The 19797-nt window shown below is 41.6% G+C and overlaps 1 protein-coding gene across 4 annotated transcripts in view; it reads right to left on the reverse strand.

The window, feature by feature from the left end:
• etv1 (ETS variant transcription factor 1) overlaps positions 1–17308 on the reverse strand; it is a 209809-nt gene extending 192501 nt beyond the window's left edge. The window contains exons 1-5 of one of the 4 annotated variants that reach the window (XM_072509143.1): positions 17140–17308; positions 14880–15007; positions 13843–13930; positions 13093–13140; positions 4958–5011 (exon numbers count right to left, since the gene is read on the reverse strand). In XM_072509143.1, coding sequence (XP_072365244.1) covers positions 4958–5011; positions 13093–13140; positions 13843–13930; positions 14880–14936 — 247 coding nt within the window. In that variant the 5' untranslated portion in view covers positions 14937–15007; positions 17140–17308. Of the gene's footprint in view, positions 1–4957; positions 5012–12544; positions 13056–13092; positions 13141–13842; positions 13931–14879; positions 15008–15423; positions 16390–17139 lie in introns of those variants that run through there. The other 3 variants (XM_072509142.1, XM_072509146.1, XM_072509144.1) reach the window with 3 other exon arrangements.
• Between the last annotated feature and the right edge of the window lie 2489 nt (positions 17309–19797).

Below are 19797 nucleotides of genomic sequence, written 5' to 3' on the forward strand. Positions count from 1 at the left end.
ACTCCCGAATGTTTCATGCAACAAAATCTATCGAGTTTACCTTATATCCCTTTGTTAGTACGTATGCAAATTACACACTTCCGAATTCTGGAGGTTTGGTCGATACTGGTCTCACTTGTGGTTTCTTTTACTTTGCCAATTTGCTTCTAATTCAAATGCTTTTGTGGGTTCTCTCGGAGTGACACAGTCACTTCTGGGTCGAGTCCCGTCAGATGTCGCCAATAACTGTTGCAAGTTTCTTTTACTCTGTCTTTTCTGTGGCTCTGTTCCAATTAAGGCAATCAGTGAGTTTGCCCTTCCTTTTATGTCATCTGTGTCCGAATGCTTAGAGTCGCCAGGTATCGAATGATACCACCACAAGTTTCAACCGGCTATCGATAAAAGAGCCAAACACCAGTTAGTTAGTTCAAGGTCAAGGGTACTTTATTTACACACAATTAGTCATGCAACATAAACACGACTAGTTAACTTCACCTATCAACTAAGACAACCTGTACTTAACTTCGGGCACCCAGTTTAGGTCAGAAAACAGTGGCCACTGTTCAATTCTGGATCTCTCGGGTTCGAAGGAGTAACTGCTGCTCAGCTGGGCTCATCCCTCTGGTAGTGGGCGTTGAACTTGGATTCGCTTCTGGTGTTGAACTTGGATTCGCTTCTGGTGTTGCTGCAATTGGCGATGGCCGTGACCGGGGTACCAAGGCCAAGAGAGTGCTAAGAGAGAGAGTACATATGGCGAACTCTTCTTCTTATACTCGGGGGTTTTCACGCTCTTTTGGGCGGTCCTTCGATTTGGGCCTTACTAATTGGGTGATCCCTGATCACTCCGTTCGATTCCTTAGCCAATAGGTGGGCGGGGATCTGGATGGCTGGGCGTGTCCCAAGCGGTCACTGACCCCGTTGTTTGCATTTCCCTTGAACAGGGAGTGGCGCCGAAATGTCTGGGACAGTCCCGGTTGCTTGAGTACCAGTCCTTTGTTTTGGTGAAGATGGGCCATCAAATGCTAATCGGCCCAATTAAAATGCTAATTGGTCGGAATTTCGATACCGTCTGGATTTCTTGCTTACGAATAAGCATTTCAGGCTCTGAGCCTGCTTGAGTCTTGGCTTGTCCATTTTACCCGCTAGGCTTTGCGATTTTCTCTGTACCTAGTTGGAAGTGGCCATCCCAGATGACTACAGTTTACATTACACGCCTGCCTCAATTGACAGCAGCATAATTGGAGGCAAATGTATAGTTAAAAACGGGACGTAGATCAGTGAATTCTGACCAATAATAGTTATCAGTCAGGTTAAACTAGTCTTCTGTCAACCAGCACCCCAAACATCGGGCACGAATCTCCCAAACAATTGATAAGGGTGCCATACAGTGGCCGCATTGCACTTGGGCGAGAGCACAAAGCAGCCGGTATATCCTGAGAGAGGCCTCCCAGAGGCTTCCCAGCAACCTTCAAGCCTCGCGGGATATACCCAAGTCCCGCGAGGCGTCGGAATCGGAACTCTGCCCAAAAGGGGCGGTACCAAACAACGCTTGCAAAGTCGGTCTTAAACCTACTTAAGGCCTACCTACCCGGGATCTATCGGCCTCCCATGATCTACCATCCTCCCCAAGGAGGCTGCAGCCGGGCGCCGATCAATACTGGTCCACAAAAACATGGACCAAGCGGAACAGCACCCGGGGGATCTGCCGAGCCATTGGGCCCCTAGGTGGTCAGGGATAGTGCAGGGTGGCTCCATGGCCCTCCCCCAGGAATGTGGGCACCTTAGCCCTTCCCAGCTGGCACTGCCAGGGTGCCAGTACAAGGATGCCCGAGTGCCAGGGTTGCCATGGGTCAGGGCCCGAGGGGGTGAACCCCAAAGCCTCAGGTACCTCGGGAATCTGCACATTTGAGTCAGACTTACTGTCTCGCTCACAATGGGCGGCATTTACATTGCAATATCTTGCGAGATCGTGTTGGACCTCGCGAAGCGTTGCGAACCGAGTACATCCCGGGAGCAGGGCCTCCCGGCTTTTATTTGCCACGCTGCGCTGCGGCGAGCTGCTTTTCCAGTGCAGCGTGGCCATTGGATCACACCCCCAGAATTTTTTTCTGCAGTGGGAACTAAAGTCACCGACAAGACCGGCTCCTTGGATATTGGGGCACCATTTATACTTCCCCTCACCTTGGCACTGCGAATCTGGTACCCCTGTAGTGCCAGGTTGGCACTGCCCAGGTGCCAAGGTCAGTGCCAGCATGCCAGGGGCAGTGCCTGGGTGCCAGATTGGCAATTTGTGGAGACCAGTACTAATCCGCGCCGGAGTGAGACCTCGCAAGTGTGGCCAGACTCCCAGGAGCCAGGACAATGTGGCCTCAAATGGGCTGTGCATATTTAAATGAGCCATATTATCACACCCTCACTGGGCGTGACCCAGATTGCGCCGGGCATAGCGGATCCGGTGCATCGCACTCGGTTCAGCGTTTGCCGCGAAACCCATTTTGGGCCTCTCCCAATATGCACCCAGCCTAACGGGATCGGCATCAGACGCAACAGGTGGGAATATTGAGCCCAGAATAACTAGTTATTTATCTCACTAATGCTTGTAAATTTTGCTATGTACAAAATATCTATCTACAGGATAATAGTAACTGCACATAAAAATAATTCACCGTACATAAAACATTTCGAAACATTTCTGAGTAACAGCACTGCATAAATACAAATCTTTTATCCCAATAAACTATGGTAACTTCAGGGGTAGCCTCAAAGAATGAAACAGCTTTTTAAAGTTTTAAATGTTATATATACACACCACTGTGTCATGTTTAGTAACATGAGGGGAATTTTATGGAGCCCACAAGAGCGGGAAACATGGCGTGCGGGGTGGCTGAATTAGACAGGATGCAAAATTTTGATTTCCCAAACGGGGGTTGAGGTGCAAATATCAGATCGATGGAATGTCAAGCCTCACGCTGGCCTGCGGCTGGTCCATATTTATTATACATTTGCATGCCGCAAATACAGATTAGTGCTTCACTATTGTTTAAAGGTGGTATGCATCAGTCAGCTTTGTGGCATTGTGCCCAAGGTCGGCAGTTTTGCTTGTTGTACGGCACGGCACATGGATGGGGAGCAAGAGAATGGCAGCTTGCATGAAGGCTCAAGACTGACAAGGATGAGTCAATGATGGGATCGAAGGATGTGGAGAGGGGGCCTAGTGTCCTGTGTGTGTGTTGGTGTCGAGAAGGGTGTGGAGAAGGGTGTGTGTGTGTGGCAAATATAACATGGGACACTGACATGAACATTCAATAAACAGTGAATAAAAAACACAGCATTGTTCCTTCCCCGATCATGGAAATGTCTCTAACTGCCCTGTAACCAATATGTATCAACCATAAAGCATGCCAGTACATTTAGCTTGCTGATTAATCAAACCTCAACAAATAATGATGATGCACACATTAATAAAGTGAAACCAATCTAATGTGAATGGAGAACATAATAATGGGGTTTGATTGTGTCCTCACTTCCCGCCAAGAGCCACACACACCACCACACTCGCCCATCCCAGCCCATACCCACACACGCACGTATGCCATACGTGTACACAGTCACACACACCAGCAGCTGTTCTTAGGTAAAGGTCAGCATAGGACCTCAAGCATAAAACTTCTCAAACTGCCTGGACAAACCGACAAAGTCATTTGGCCATTGTGGGTGGCAAACACAGTCAACTCAAACTGCAAATCTTAATTGGTCTAACCATGTCGTCAGTGCTGGGAGCCATGGAATTCACCATTTTAAGTAATGCATGCAGAAATGTTCACATTCCCTGAGGGCCATTAACACTGGGACTGCAATAAGTGTCAGCTTAATAAACTCAAAATTCTATTAATTGAAATTAAAATTCACTGAGGGAGAAAAATAGTTATAAATAATGAAAGAATTTTGTTGATAAGTGAGAAATAGGGAAATCCCAACTTGGTTTTCACATTCAGACCTCACTTTGGTACAAGTACACAACAAGAAATTACAAAAATAAATAGACTTTCATGCTAATGCAGGATATCTTAAATGCTGAACAATTGAAAAATACATCATCTCCGTATGAAATTGTGCTCATTGAATCAAAAAATGTAAACTGTTAAGTATTCACAGCTATAGCTATTGAGATTGATTTGTTATGTATTGGCCTCGGGCCAATACTTTTATAAACCTATATTGTCGCCGAGAACAGCATATCTTGGAGTTCGGGTACCGGCCCCTCACACCTTCAAGTTCCTGATATGCCTCTACAGTCAGTGAGGCCCTGTGCTGCAAGCATCAACAGCTAAATTTATCCCTGTACAGTAAAATAGTAATTTTCAAATATTTCTGTGTGCTTAGGACCCCTATAAATACTGGCATTTTCCCAGGAACGCTGTCCTAACTTCTGAAAGACGGTGTCAGCTACTGGAAGGAAAGCATCAATCATTGCAAAGAAATGTTGAAATCTGATGACCTCAGGGAATCCCAGTTTGAAAACCTACACTGCAAAATGGTAATAGGTTGATTTATGTACATTAATCAACACTAACGTCTGTGCATTAAACTGACTGCCCAGCTTTTTCAATAGAGCATGCAATGAATTCGTGTTACTGTAACGAGAGTTGGCTCAAGCTGCCAAAGCTGCATGCAATTGGTTCCCCATCTGTCTTCAGTCCAGAGAACATATGAATGACAGATCCCTCTGTGTTTAACACCTTGATCCAGTTGGTATTTCCTAGAGCTGCCTGGCAGCCACAACAGCCTCATTCATAACATGGAGCCCAAGTCCCGGTTTGCTGATGTTACACAGAAAAGGAAAGAAGACCCCACCAAACTTCCCCTCTCCCCCCACCAACACCCTCTTCCAGCCCCAAAAGACTATACAACGTTACACTGTTCAAATTTAAAAACAGAGCGATTGAAGAAAATCAGCTGTGACTCATACTGTACTTACAGTTTTCAGACTGGAAATCTGGCACAAACTGTTCATCATTGTCAGGGACTTGAGCTGTTGAAAAGAAAAATAGGAAAATGTGTGAAAATATTGAACGTGAAACAAAAGCAGTTGATTTATTCCGAACTTCCGGCATTTTGTTGAAACTGGCCTTGTTTCTTTTTTCAATAATCGGCACTATATTTGATACGGTGAGAATCTCTCCTACAAAAAAATCAACAGCCCCAAAAACTGCAAATACATCAGAAATCAAATGCCACCTTTGCTCTTTGCACCGTTGTAAAATTAAGTTTGGTGAAGGATTCGGCTTGGTGCAATTTCTGATTTATTCCGAGGTATCAACCTGCAACAGAAAAACTCGCCCAAAAGTAGCTTCCACTGCAAATGGTCCCTCCAGTTGAGGAATTGTGACAAAGTTGGTTTTGTTTCAATGCTGGCTTTTAAAAGCCCACAGTCAGTCAAAGGGACACTGAAGCTATAAACAGGATGGGGAGTAAAAAGCCATAACTAAACAGAAACAGGGAATAACCGTCGGGAACTATCTCCATATCTGTAATTCTAATTACAACTTTAAATACTAGGGTCCAAATTTCAAGAAAACATTGTGAACATATACGAAACTCCCACCCCCACCTTCAAACGTACTCCTCGCATTCTTTTGTTATTTTGCTGAATGCCAATTAGTTGTGACGTGGAAAATATATTGTTTCAGTTTTTTCCACCATTTTCAGGTGACACGTTCAGCACGGATTTCAGAATTGAGACAATGATTGTAGGGAGAGTTCCAGTTTTTGATGTTTTTTCAAATAATTCAGTTGGGAGGACAACAGCATCACACTGTTTTATAGTAGTGAGCTAGATTTTTGTAGGGCTTTGATGTCTTAGAAATTGTTTGATATACACTGTTATTGGTAATAGAACTGTGAGTGAAGTAGAAGTTTTATAGCCTTGGCTTCGAACCTGCGCAAACTATGAATCATTCCAGGGTAAAAAGGATTAAAATATTTTGGGTTAGACCATATTCGCTATAAAAAGATCGAAAGACAAAACTGTTTCAATAATATCAACGCAAATTGTACAACCTCTTCAAAGGGGTAGCTTCTGATTTTGTGTGATACCTGCAGTTTAAACAACCGAGAGTGAATTGACCGCCCATTTTATAATGTTTAATTAAAAATTGGGAAATATGCAGAACAGGCTGCCAATTCAGCACACCTGCTTACACTATCTCACAAACGTAACACCTACCCCAAGGTATGGTCGTTATCTGCTTCTGTGTGTTGCGCCCTCAGGTGAGTTTCAGGACCCTCTCTCTAACTCTTTGTGTTCCTTAAACGTCCTACAGCATAACAATCCAGTCTAATCTCTGTAGACTCTTACATGTATAAAGATCCTTAATATTTTAATATTAATCAGAAAAGGAGGAATAAAGTGAATGCTAATTGAAAAATGTTTGTTTCAATTTCCTGGGGGCACAAATAAAGTACAAATGAGAAATGGCAAAATTGGGTCCATCCCTAAAGTTATATCTTTAGTAGAATCCCAGAGAAATGGCATAAATGCCTAAAGATGCCATTTACATTATCTCCAGAGTTTATGCCGATCTTTCAAAGTTTTAGTGAGTGTCGTGGGCACTGCACAGAAATTGTCCACCGCAGTTCTTTTTCTCCTTCTAGAGTCTACAAAGGAATCAATAGTGTCTGACATGGGCGGCATGTGGCGCAGTGGTTAGCACTGGGACTGCAGCGCTGAGGACCCGCGTTCCAATCACGGCCCTGGGTCACTGTCCGTGTGGAGTTTGCACATTCTCCCCATGTCTGCGTGGGTTTCACCCCCACAACCCAAAGATGTGCTGGTTAGGTGGATTGGCCATGCTAAATTGCCACTTAATTGGGAAAGAAAAATAATTGGCTACTCCAAATTTATATAAAAAGATATTGTGTGACTTATGCAATTTTTTCAGTTTCACCTTTTATCTGATTTTGGAAACATTACATGCCATGTATTAAAGCAATCATAGAAATACTGACGACACACGAGGCCATTCAGCCCATTGTGAATGTACCAATTGACAAACAGCTACCCAGCCTAATCTCATCTTCCTGTACCAGAACTATAGCCCTGCAGGTCACAGCTCTTCAAGTAATGTATGCTTACCACTGCACTAAACGCTACATTTTGTTTAAGAAATTCAGTAAGACTTAGCAAAGGAGTGCTGTGAGAATGAGGCATAGTTTGGTACCTCTGCTAAGCCTCATCATAATTTGCCATTGCCCTCGTGACCCTTATTTAAATCTCCACTCTGCTTCCATGAATTGTACTAGTTTCAGTTAATTGGAATTGATATCAAAACAAGCAACTACTGTAAAAACATTCTTGATAGATCTATGTGTACAATCAGTTTGATCACACACACACACACAGTTATTTCAGAATTTATCCAAGCAATCCAGAACATGAAATTCCTCAATCCAAAGTCTTTGCAGAGTTAGCTAAAATCAGCCAGTAAAGTGTTACGGGAGGTTCAGGTTGCCTCAATGCACCAAGTAGTGATGTGAAAATCTACTCTTGAGCACTATCCAGTTGACTTTATGGGTATCAGATCAAGACAGGATTTTAGTTGATGGTCCCCATAGTTGAATAGCCAATGGATATTCATTGTCAAGCTTCACAAGTTATTAATAGTGAATTGAGCAAAGTATTGGAAGGGGACTGCCATGCATGAACAACATTCCAGCAAAGATGTGTCAGGTGTGGACAAAGAGGGGAAAATTGACGGAGAAATAAAAAGGAAAATAGCAGAAAACCGCAGCCTTACCAGCTTGACAATTTAATTTGCGCAACCATATTTCCGAAATGGGCTCCTGGTAAACTAAGCTGGCATTATGAAGTTGAAAATTAGCCTGCTAATTTTTGCTTTGATAATATTTTTAAATTAACAGAAAACTTGCGGATTTTTTTTTTTTGTAACCACTTTCCAGAACAACCTTTTGATTTCCTTTTTTTCTAAAAAAAACCTGATGTGGCTGACCACATTCTGGTACAATTATCGACTCTCAATGACAACCACATAGCACTTTAAAGAAAATGGTCCAGCTTGCTTTCATTGATCAGAGATATCTTAGAACTTCTAGTAGGACTTTAAGGAGATGGCACAGAATACATTGTCCTCTCTGAGAATATTAGTAGCATGTCAGAATAAAAAGGGAAATTAGATCACCGTGATAAGATTTGAAATTAATTTTGACCCTTAAAATGAAAATTGCTTAGCTCTTGACATTAGGAATTTTGGACTTTGGACTTCAATGCTGAAAGATGGAAAAGATTTCTCCCCTACGGAACGAAGGCTGATGCCCAATTCTCCCTCCGTTGGCTAAATGCCATTGTGCAAGGGACGTAAAGTTGTTGGAACTAATGGGTCAAATGTAAATGCATAATATTTTGTCAGACAAAAGAGCTGGTTTCTGTGATGTAAAAGTGGAGAGCCTATCTTCACATGTATACTCCATTGTACAATAAAACCCAACAGGATTAAAACAACTGGGACTTCTGGTTTGCAGCCCAAAGTCGGCTATCCTTCTCCCTAAACAGGACCATGGAACGAGCGCAAAAATAATGTTCTTCACCATCAGGTTAAATGATTCGAAGGCCGAGCAAAATTCATATACCTCCAGTAAGCAACGTTACTGAGTTAAGGTAAAAGCCATATATATTTTGTCCGTGCATTCCATCTGAACTACAACTGTACGTCTAGAGTTTAATTCAAATTTGATGGCGAAAAAATAGAACACGTCAAAAAAAAATCAAAACCCATATTAGACAAAAAAACTGTCCAACTGAACAATATTTTGTTTCTCGCTAAACTAATTCATAAAATAACTACATGGGAAGTATTTGGGAACTCAGTTTGTAGAATGGGGTAATTTCAGGTTCTACCGTTGTGAATGCCCCACTATGGGGCCAATATTCTGGGTCATTGTTCGACATTGAATGCTGTGGAATGAAAAGCATTTAGAAAATTGCAAACATTGGAAAATAACAAAGAACTACCTCCACAACTCAAAGCAGGACAGGGTTAATGGATGCCATCACCAAATGTCCTTTCCATTTAAAAAGAAAAACACCTAGTTTTAGGAAACTGGAAATTTATACAGACAGTAGCTGACAGACAGATTCAAAAAAAAAACTATGAGTCATTCTTGCTGACAGTGAATAAGATAACTGACCAAACAATTACATAAGACAGCTGTAAAAATGAAACCCCACCTTCCTTCACAAAAACAATCCGGATTCTGGACTGGGTGGTCAGACCACAAAGGCCAATGTCACATCCTTTAGCCTGAGGAAAGGGGGGTGGCTTAAAGGAAACTTGAACTTCCCCTGTAAACACTAATTCACTGTTTGTACTTACATTCAAAAACAAAATGCCGAAATTCATTAGCATATGTAGTACCTTTTGTAGCTTCAGGCTTACAATGATTTTCCATCACAGTTAATAAGCTGATGTTCTATTGTACTGTTACTTCAATGTTACCTGTTAGCAGGGCAAAACCAGGGTAAACTAAGGAGAAAATTGCAGCAATGCTACCTGTTGGGAGCTATTGTTAACGTATGTAACAGCATAATTCTCATAAGTGATTGTTCTGCTAATGATAGACTGCTCAAGAGCCAAATACGTGGCCTAGTTCGCAACTGAAACCGCAACCATTATTTGAATTCAGCTACTCTTTACAGGTGCATTTTACCACCTCCTGCCAGGGTATGATTCCCACCTGGCAGAAGAATAAAGCATTTGTTTTTAATTCACACATTTTGGTACATTTTTGTGTTCAAAGTGATCGTTACCAATGCTGGCAAGTGGGATAGGATCTAACTTTTTGGCATCCAGCGTCTGACTGTCAAGTCAGGAATAATATTGGTCAGACTAATAGCAAAGCTCTTTCTATGCTCCCTCAAAATGTGCTTTAACCACAACTTGGGAGAATGCATCTGTAGCACAAATGCATTTTATTTTTCCTTTTTCCACACCAGCCACATGGTGAGACATGATGAACAATTTAATGCCAATCTGTGCCAACTTATAGGAACTAAGTGTTGTGGGCATTCGTTCAACAAAACCTCAATCTAAATATCTTAAAGAGCCACCACTGTCATTTCACCAGTCTGGCCTCTATTCAAGTCCAGGTCCTGTGGAGCTAAATCAACTATGTTTAGCAAAGTTGCTAATAAAAACAATACACAAATCACAAAAAGAAAATTTATGATTGGGTATGAAGTATGTATTCTGGGCAACTGATCCAGTATGGGATAGGCGACAAGGTTGGCCACCAAGGAAGGCAAGAAGACAATGGAAGTGGCCAATCCGTGAAGGCAGCGGTAGGGGTGGAAGGGGGGAGGCGGCATGGATATCGGTTTAAAACAAAACGCTCTTAGGTCAGAAGTAACCGAACCTGCCTCCGTCCTCGCTCTGTTACCTGTCAAACACCAAACAATGGACAGGGCAATGGCAAAACGCACGCCAGAACCAAAATAACATTGTCGGGAGCTCAGACACAACACTGGACACCCTATGAAGTGGCTTATGACAGACTGCAAAACCTCAACCTTCATCTAACCTCACACAGATTTTTCTAATGCGTCCACATTTAATACCTTAAAACAACAAGCTAATCTGTGCGCATCAGAACGGAAACTGGGATTGGTTTATTTTATATCAAAGTGGAAAAATGTTGCGCGTGTGTATTTTTTGATCATTTTATTTTTAGGACTGTTCAAAATTCCCTTGCCCGATCTCACTTTGGTTACTTTCTATCTGCTTTCAGTACACCCAGTCCCCAGACATCCCTTACAATGTTTACCAACTTCAGCTGCAGTGCAAACAATGCATTGGTAACACAGGCTGTTGATCAGAAGGGCGATACCCAAATCTGTTGAAGGGGCCACAGGAATTATGAAACATCCAAATTCTATCAAAAACGGCGATCACTTCACCACTCAGATCGGGTTATCGAAGCAAATTTGCAACTCGCGAAATAGTTGCCAAAGTGAAAATCAGACTTTCAGCACAGCTTTATTTATGTCAACAAAATGATTTCTGACTCAACAATCCATGCATTTAAAACTAGCCACACGCACCGAGGCAACTAACTTGCTGGTAATATGAACTGCCTTCTCCCCGAATCTTGATTATTCGCAGTTAAAAAGGCCAATATTATTAGTTTCGAATGCAGTTAGCGTTCAGCCGACACTGCGCTTAAATCTGGGGCCGTGAAATAAACGGGAGGAATAAAGGCTATCTCCTGTACAAAGCGACACGGTCCATAGTATTCATTAAACTTTATTCAACGGTGGGATCATTCAATCTATTTAAACCTGAATGAATGGCACATTGAAATGTGCTTTAGGTCCATTGGCAGTAGCAGAGAAATAATCACATACACGACTAATTAACCATTTATGTATCAAGGAGATGTTTTGCGAACATGTTGCATGACCAACATAAAATTCTACTTACTACTAATACATAGAACATGTTTTCAGTAAACTTAACATATCTTCCAGTCCAGCAACCACAAAGTAACATTTTTCTTGAGATGAAGTTGGCTTTTTAAGGATCTCAGACACTTTTAAATACCTGGTCATGCCACACAGCCCAATGAAAAGGCAGGAAAATGTCTTCCTCCTATCCTTTTGGCGCTTGGTTATTTAAATCAGGGTATTCAAATGTTATTCAAAGTAGTAAAAGGTGCTCAGAATGTTTGCAGAAGAACGGAGGACAATAACACATTTCCTTTGAGGACATTCTTACTCGAAAGTTGACAGGAAACAATTATTTTCCTAATAGGCTCCTATAGCTGGAATAGCCACAACATCGAACAGGGAAAAAGATAGGGCTGCAATCCAGCTCAGTAGGTTTTGGAAAGATTAGAAAATAGATGAAGGTAAATATTTCACTTGTTAAATTTAAGTATTTTTAAAATGCTACTTTATACTAGTTTTCTCCCAGTCACAGCTGCAACTATTAATCATTTTCGTCCAAATATATTTACAAGAATGCCAATGAATTGCATTCCACCTGGTGCCCAGACAGTCAGATTAGGATCAAACTTTAGCAATTGCAGTGATAAAAACAGGATCATTTGGAACTGCAAAAGATCAACAAAACTGAGGCATGTTTATATCAGCATTTTTTCAGTTTATTAAAGTATCATTATTGTAATATATAAATAGAAATTATCACAGAAATAGTGTAGTTAAATAGAAATGTGCTTATGCCCTATTTCTCAATTGATATTATTATGCTTAACTATGCTAATTTTAAAGAATAAAACTCTCTTCCTCATTTAAATGCGTTTATATCAATCTCTAAATCGCACTGAAACTATCCATTCAGGTGATGTAGTTTAAAACGAACAAGAATTATATGAAACACATTTTGGCACCAAATATACAGCTTACTTATATTAAAAAATGTTTTGAATATATATGCAAGTTAAAAGTTACAGGTCTCAAAATCACTCAATTATTTAGACATTTGCCACGTCTTTAAGATAAATATAACAGATTTAAAATATACCAGCTACAAACCTAAACTTCTGTGCTGTGAGCAAGCTGGATAAAAGACACTTGCACTCAAATCCTGAAGCATCCCGTCGCGATGAATCGAGGAACATAAACACTTTTTGCCATCAGAAAACAACACCTAAAGAACATCAAAGCTCGTTTGTTGGCACCATCGGAGCTCAGATTTATCCTAGCGTCTTAATAATTCACGCTTAAAAAAGTCTCCTGCAGCAATGAAGATTGATCAGGTAAAATCATCGCCAGTCAAAACTAAATGGTGCTTTCAAATTTAAGTCTAGCTGTCTGGGCGGCTGCAGATCTTCCCCCAAAAGCAGATGTGATTGTAAACTGGAAGCAATTTCTCCTGGTAATCTGTGATGACACTGGGAAGATCAGCCCCGAGTTCCCCAAGGCAGACTAATCACAGTCTATAATGTATGCATGACACATGAGGTGGCTCTTTTGGAGCTCAATTAATTGGGCTTCACGTTAGGAACGCAACTTTTAGGCGTCGCAATTGTTTTCTTTTCTACATTTTTATCCTCTCTCCCAGGGCTGTGAGAGTTTCTTACCTTCTGCGAGCCAGGTTTCCTGCAGTTGGCTTAAATCCTGAAAAAGTTCTGCAAAGACAGGAAAAGGAGAAGAGAAATAAAATCAAAACATTGTTTGGGACTGAATAGTGTTTTTTTTAAAGTCTGAAATCAATAGTTCAGATCTGTTGCAAATGCGTGCAATTACCTTGCGTTAACATCCAATGTCCTGCAACTGTATGCAGTATCAACTGGGATGAGAATTTTGAACAGCAATACTGATGAGATCTAAATCTCATGCAGTGAGTGGATTGTTAAAAGTTCCCCTCTTCCAGATCATGCCCAGACTCAAAAAGGCATGTTTTCACCGTGATCATTTTTTATCAGGAAACAGACAGAAAATAAGAGGAGCCAATTGATACAAGAGCAAATTAAATTGCGAGAGGTTTGTTTGATTAATTTTATACAGTATGTGCAATCTCGGCAGATTAGAGAGGATGGGCAAACACAAAAATATGGAGATATACGGCAGATTGTGTAAATATCTTAAAATTCGGCACATAACAGGAAATTATTGTTAAGCAGGGCTGTGCTTAAGACCTGTGCCAAAGTTACTGAATATATGAACTATATCCTACACTTGAAGGTAAGATATGAGACTAATGTACAAAGCCTTAACTACAAATACTAGCTTGTGGCAGAGGAAACGTAAAAGGTATTGGAGGCGTTTTTAATAAAAACAAGCGATGGGCGAGTGGAAGATAGGTTATATTTTATTATGAAGTGTGTTACCTTCCGAATCTTGAGCTAAGTCTGTGTCAATGAATTTTCTTTTCCTTTCACTCGTTGTCTTTTCACTACATTTCCCTCCATGCGGTTTCTACAGAAGACAGAATGTTTGTTAAAAAGGTTGGAGGCGGACACCTGCTACAGGAAAGTACATCGCGCACATTTCTTAAATGAGACCTCCGTTTTCAAGACTCACTTTTACAACTTGCTGTCAAATAATTAGGGTCAGTTGGTCAGTATTTGTACTTTGAGAGCTTAATGTAGATTTTTTTTTTCAGTGAAAACTTGATTCTAGATTATCGCCGTGGATTTGTTGTGTCCCTTTGACCCATTTGTGACAGACCTGTGCATCAGTTTGCATTGAGCGGTCGTGCGTACGAATATGACGTGATTGCAAAACAATTAAAGATATTATTAAAGTATAAATGTATAGGAAAGGACGGGTTTGCTTGGAAAGTTGATGCTTTTGTGGAAATGTGTATTGTTGAAGACAAAGGAATAGCAAGGGGCAATGCCGTATCTCTGAATTAATCAAGGACAATAAAGTACGTTTCCTCTGCTAATATTTGTAACAGAAGCCTGCGTGAACTGCGAGCTAGATGTTGGTCCCTGGCATTTGAGAACCGTCTGCTTGCTTAAGCAGTGTTGCATTATTTGTCAGTGATTATATTCTTATAGCCTGGTCGAGTTGTGATATAAATCAGGTTTGTACTTGACATGTGCTTTCCTCAACCCTGTTGGAAAAAAAGTGCAAAGTCAGGAATTTTGGGGGGGGGGGGGGGGGGGGAGTGGGGGGTAGCTGGAGCTGTGATGGTTGAAGTGGGCCGAACACCGCCTTGTTTAACAGAAAATCTCGGTCTCTCGTGGTTTAGTTAAAAATATTCAATAAGTTTACAATCATACTCGTTAGCGAGTAATCGCTGAAGATTCAATGAGTTGTAGCTGCGTTTATGGCGATGTCGTTCATGTAAAAAAAAAGCATTTAAAAAAAGCACTTCCACTCGCCAACTTTTTATTAATCCACTTGTCAGTTCACTTACAGGAGATATCATGTAAGGCACTTGCTGGTCGTAGTATCCGTCCATTCCGCAGCTCATCGCAAACTCTTAGCTCGTCTTATTCTTCAGCATTTAGATGGAGAGACTGCGCCTTGATGGACTCGATCAGCCTACAACGACATAAGATGGCCAAAGGAAAATCTTGAATGGACCCGCCTGAACTTGCATATCTAATTAGCCTTCAGCGCCCCATTCACAAAAAAAATCTCAGACTACCGCCCCAACCTGTTCCAGAGACATAGCGATCAGCCTGCAAACATGGACAAACTGCTGGGTGAAGCACAGACTGATCCTATCCTTGCTACTTCGGACTTATCAGTGCGTATGCACACGCATCGATAGAAAGGGTTTGCAAAAACCTGGGAAACACACAGTAAATTGCTAATGGCGATCATCGTGGATTTCCCAAATGTTTTCCTTATATGCAGATAACGGGGCTAGATGGAGAGCGTTTTTATTATTATTATTTCTGTAACGCTGATCACGAAATGCTCTAGAGGCTTCCAAAAGTTGAACAGGGTCTCACCTGAATGGGTGCAGAGCGATCGCCTATAAATATTCCCGTCAGATTTGGTAAATAGCATGAATTAGTTGATGTAGAGTCCTTTCAAGGCAGCCCAGATCTATGATTGTGCTCAATTCAATCGTTTTTCCTTCGCTTCTCCTCCAGGGGCCTCCAGTGTTTTCTAATGGATCTTTCTCATTGGTCGTCTGTCTGTTTCATCGGCTCCAATTTCTAGCTGTCAATCACTCACTCCTCTACTTGATTAAAGATACAGGCTTCCTTTCTCCTAACGCAGACTAGAATGCAATTATCCGGGGGGGAGGGAGTTAAAGCAGTTAGCACACCGCATCCCATCGCAGCTCTGAGAAAGGTTACGGACCCACGACATTTAACACAAGTTTCGAATACCCAAAGGCAAGGTCATTATTATCTAAATGTAATTCAGTGCCAATAATCCAGAAGAGCGTGCGCTTCTTTAAATGTATTGTTTCCCTCATGCGTGTCTGAAGCAGATGTAAAACCGAGCAAACAGTCCTTGCAAAACAATATCGATCTTTTCTTCAAATTAGCCCTGCCAGCTTCCCCGTGCGGTGTAATTCAGAACATCTATGCAAAGGGTCACATGCGAACCAAACATCACTTCTGAAATCGTTGTTAATTACACAGCGGACTAAACCAAACACCCCACAACGTTTGAAACATTTTTGACCTTCCCAGATCGTGTTTAATGTGTGTGTCAAGAAAACAGATCCGGGCTACAGTGACGCATCCCCGTAAAGCTGCAGATGTTTTATTTTTATATATAAAATTGTGCTTTTTTTTTTCAAAACAACAAAATGCGAAGCTCTCCTGTTGAAAACTTGCCGGTGGAAATCTTGCGGCGATCGTAACGGAGTGCTGCTTTGAGAAATGCAGAGCGAGTTAAAAGTTTTGTGGCTGAGCTTTTATTAACTTCCCTAAAATGTCCCCGTCTCTTGCCCTCTGCTTCAATATAATCTGTGAAACAGTTTTCAAGCGGCCTAATCAGGCAGGAAGAATGGTTACCGCAGCAACAAGAGGGGTGGGGGGTGGTGCTTTGTGCATGACCAAGCGTCATTTGCATGGCTTTGCTAAGCTAACCAATGGTGCAGGCTGCTTTTCAGTTGATTGATGTGTTTATTCATAGAGCAACAGTTTCCCTCCAGGCGAAAGAGTGTGAGAGAAAAAGAAAGGGGGAATTTAAAAAAAAAACTATTTAAAGTTGAAGGAGAAGGCGACTTCATTTCACGGAGAGAGAGAGAGAGAAAAAACAGCCAGCACATAGCGACAGCAAGAGATCGCGATGCCGGCAAATCCATTCATTCACAAAAAAAAAAGTCGAAAAGAAAGTACAGCCAGATGAGGGATAAATTCGGAGCAGGGGGAGGGAAGAGTTCATTCACAAAAAAAGGTCAAATTCACAGAGATCAACGAGAGATCATGGGGAAGGAGGAGTTCATTCAGAAAACAAATCCCAAAGTTTAAGAGGGTGGGGGTGGGAAGAGACAGAGTTCATTCACAAAAAAAGTGATATCCTGTCCAGGGATAAAGCAAAATATACAGTCAAAGCTTGAGAGTAAAATTGAAGCGAATAAGGACAGGGAAAAGAGTCAAATGAAAAAAAAATGAGAATAGGAAATGTGTTTTTACACATTAAAGGAGGGTTTTAAAACACAAAGGAAAATTTGTGGAAAAGAATAAAACAAAACTTATCCAAACCTTTAAATTCCATTTGCTCAGCAAATAACTTAAATCCGGTTAATTAAATAAACAGTTGCATCATATAGGATACAGCCCAATACAGTTTCTGCACTCTGCCTTGTCAGTGTTTCCAGCCTCTGCCTGCACGGCGCCAGCGTGAGCCTGGGACCGAGCTGATCTTTGGTTCACGGAACTTTCCCCAGGGGGCTCCACTGCTCCCCTGCCTTGTTGGTGCGCATGTTCCAGCACACGAATGAGCGAGGTGAGTCACAGTGGTTGATGGGGTGACTTCAGTGAGCCACATATCAGCAGTTTTTTCAGGCTCCGCACCAAGCAGACTGTTGGTACTTCTGGATTATCATTGCCTGTCTATGAGTCTACGCCTACACAATCACTGGCATACACAATCTGCTTACATCTTCAATTTAATTCAAAATCTGTTGTCATGGTTCAATGATTTGCAACCTAATTACATACTTCATTGTGGCAGTACTTGGGGGAAAAAAACTATATGATTATGAAGCTATAGTTCAATATGAACCAAAAAAGAGAAAACAATGTGCTTCACATTCTTATTGTAGGCCCAAGCTGTATGACCATAGAACGGAGAACATACTGTGCAGAAGGAGGCTATTCGGCCCATTGAGGTCTGCACCGACCGACTTAAGCCCTCACTTCCATCCTGTTCCCGCAGCCCAATAACCCCTCCTAACCTTTTTTTGTGGTCACTCAGGACAATTTATCATGGCCAATCCACCTAACCTGCACATCTTTGGACTGTGGGAGGAAACTGGAGCACCTGGAGGAAACCCACGCAGACACAGGGAGAACGTGCAGACTCCGCACAGACAGTGACCCAGCAGGGAATCGAACCTGGGACCCTGGAGCTGTGAAGCCACAGTGCTAAATAACTTGTGCTACTGTGCTGCCCACTGTATGGTTACTTATATTTCTCATTGTTGTCACGTGTTCATTTTTGCGATATTTTCTGCTTGAGATTTGGAACCAATGGATTAGATGTTTCAATTAAATGCAGTAATGCTTTGTATATTCAAGGAGGTACCTCATGAAACAACTTGTGCTTACCAGTGTGTGGTTAGTGCGCAGTAAGTAAATTGTGCAAGTAAGTCTTCCACTTTTCATATTGACAGTCTGCATGTGGACTGGACAAGTCCATTGTTCCTTTGGTTCCAATTTTACTGTCCCAAGCACCCTCCCAGTATGCTGCAAACAGAAACACTTACAAACACAGAGGTTCCTACTTCCAGAATACAGATTCAATATATTAGTGCAGGAAGTGCACAAAGAGAGAGGAGTGCGACTTGCCTGGTACTTTTGCCAATGCACTGCAATAGGAGCAACCAGGGGAAAATGCATGGCAAAGTGATAGGGAGAATGTTCACTAACATGAGAGGGACACCTTGCAGGGAAATGTGGGCAGAATGCGAGGAGAGAGAAGATTACATAGCAGGGGGAAAATAGATGGGGAAGGAGAGAATATGGGTGCGAGTGAAAGGTGAGATGGTGGGATGCTGTGTCTCTTTGCAAAGTCCCGAAAGACATGCTTGTTCGGTGAATTAGACATTTTGAATTCTCCCTCAGTGTACCCGAACAGCGGCATAGTGTGGCGACGAGGGGATTTTCACAGTAACTTCATTGCAGTGTTAATGTAAGCCTTCTTGTGACACTAATAAAGATTAGTAATGCATTAGATTATTATTGGGTCTGCAAGGAGTAAAGTGCCTTTGTGAATAGGGATGATGGAAGTGAATGTGGGAGAGCGACTGTTGAAGAAGTTTAAAGGTTCATTTGGTGCTTCCTTCCATAATTGTTTTGGCTAATTGCTGTGTTGATTCCTAATTAAAATTGCAATGAGATGTCATCCTACTTGCGGGATGTAATGGAAATACAAGTTGTTTGTGAATTGAATTTTTCATCAATGCTTCTTACATTTAGAACATTCTGTTTTATAGGTCTATTTCAATAATTTTCTCATTTATAGGTAAATCTATTATTATTGTTACTATGTCATTCACCTATGGCAGCTGTGCACATACACATTGATACTCACTGAGGTTTACCTTCTGATGGTGCAAAGTAAAATGTTAATTGTGATTAGCAACAACTACTCTGCCATATACACTAATCCATTGTAAGTCAGAGACTATGGTTGCTCTTTTTCCTGGCTTTGTAATTCTGTTTCTCTGTCTCTCCTTTTTTGTTTTCTCCACCCTAATTCATTATTCTTTTATTTGCTGTGGAGCTTATCTCCTTCCTTCCTTCAGAAGTGGTAACCCACTGAAGAATGGCATTATTAATCTGCCATGCGTACCCGATTGGATCTCTCTGTTTTTGTCTTCGTCCTTCTCTTTACTTTGCTTCTTTTGGGGGCTGCTCAACCCCTATATTTTCTTCTCTCCTTTGTTCACTGTCACTTAACAAAAAAATATTGGCCCAAGTCTTCTGGTCTCCAGATAGTCAAAAACTGGATGGATGACAGAAGATGCACGTCAGGACCCTGCAGAAGTTCAAATGTGTGGACATATGTAGGAATAGCCTGGGAAGTTTAAACTTCCGATGGACTAATTCCCTGTTGCCTGGAACCCTCCACAAATGTCTCTGGCTGTGAGCTAAAGTCAGAGATTTAGGCGTGATACACATGACTTACCCAGATAC

The sequence above is a fragment of the Scyliorhinus torazame genome, chromosome 6 (genome assembly GCF_047496885.1).
Source record: "Scyliorhinus torazame isolate Kashiwa2021f chromosome 6, sScyTor2.1, whole genome shotgun sequence".
In the NCBI taxonomy this organism is placed as follows: Eukaryota; Metazoa; Chordata; class Chondrichthyes; order Carcharhiniformes; family Scyliorhinidae; genus Scyliorhinus; species Scyliorhinus torazame.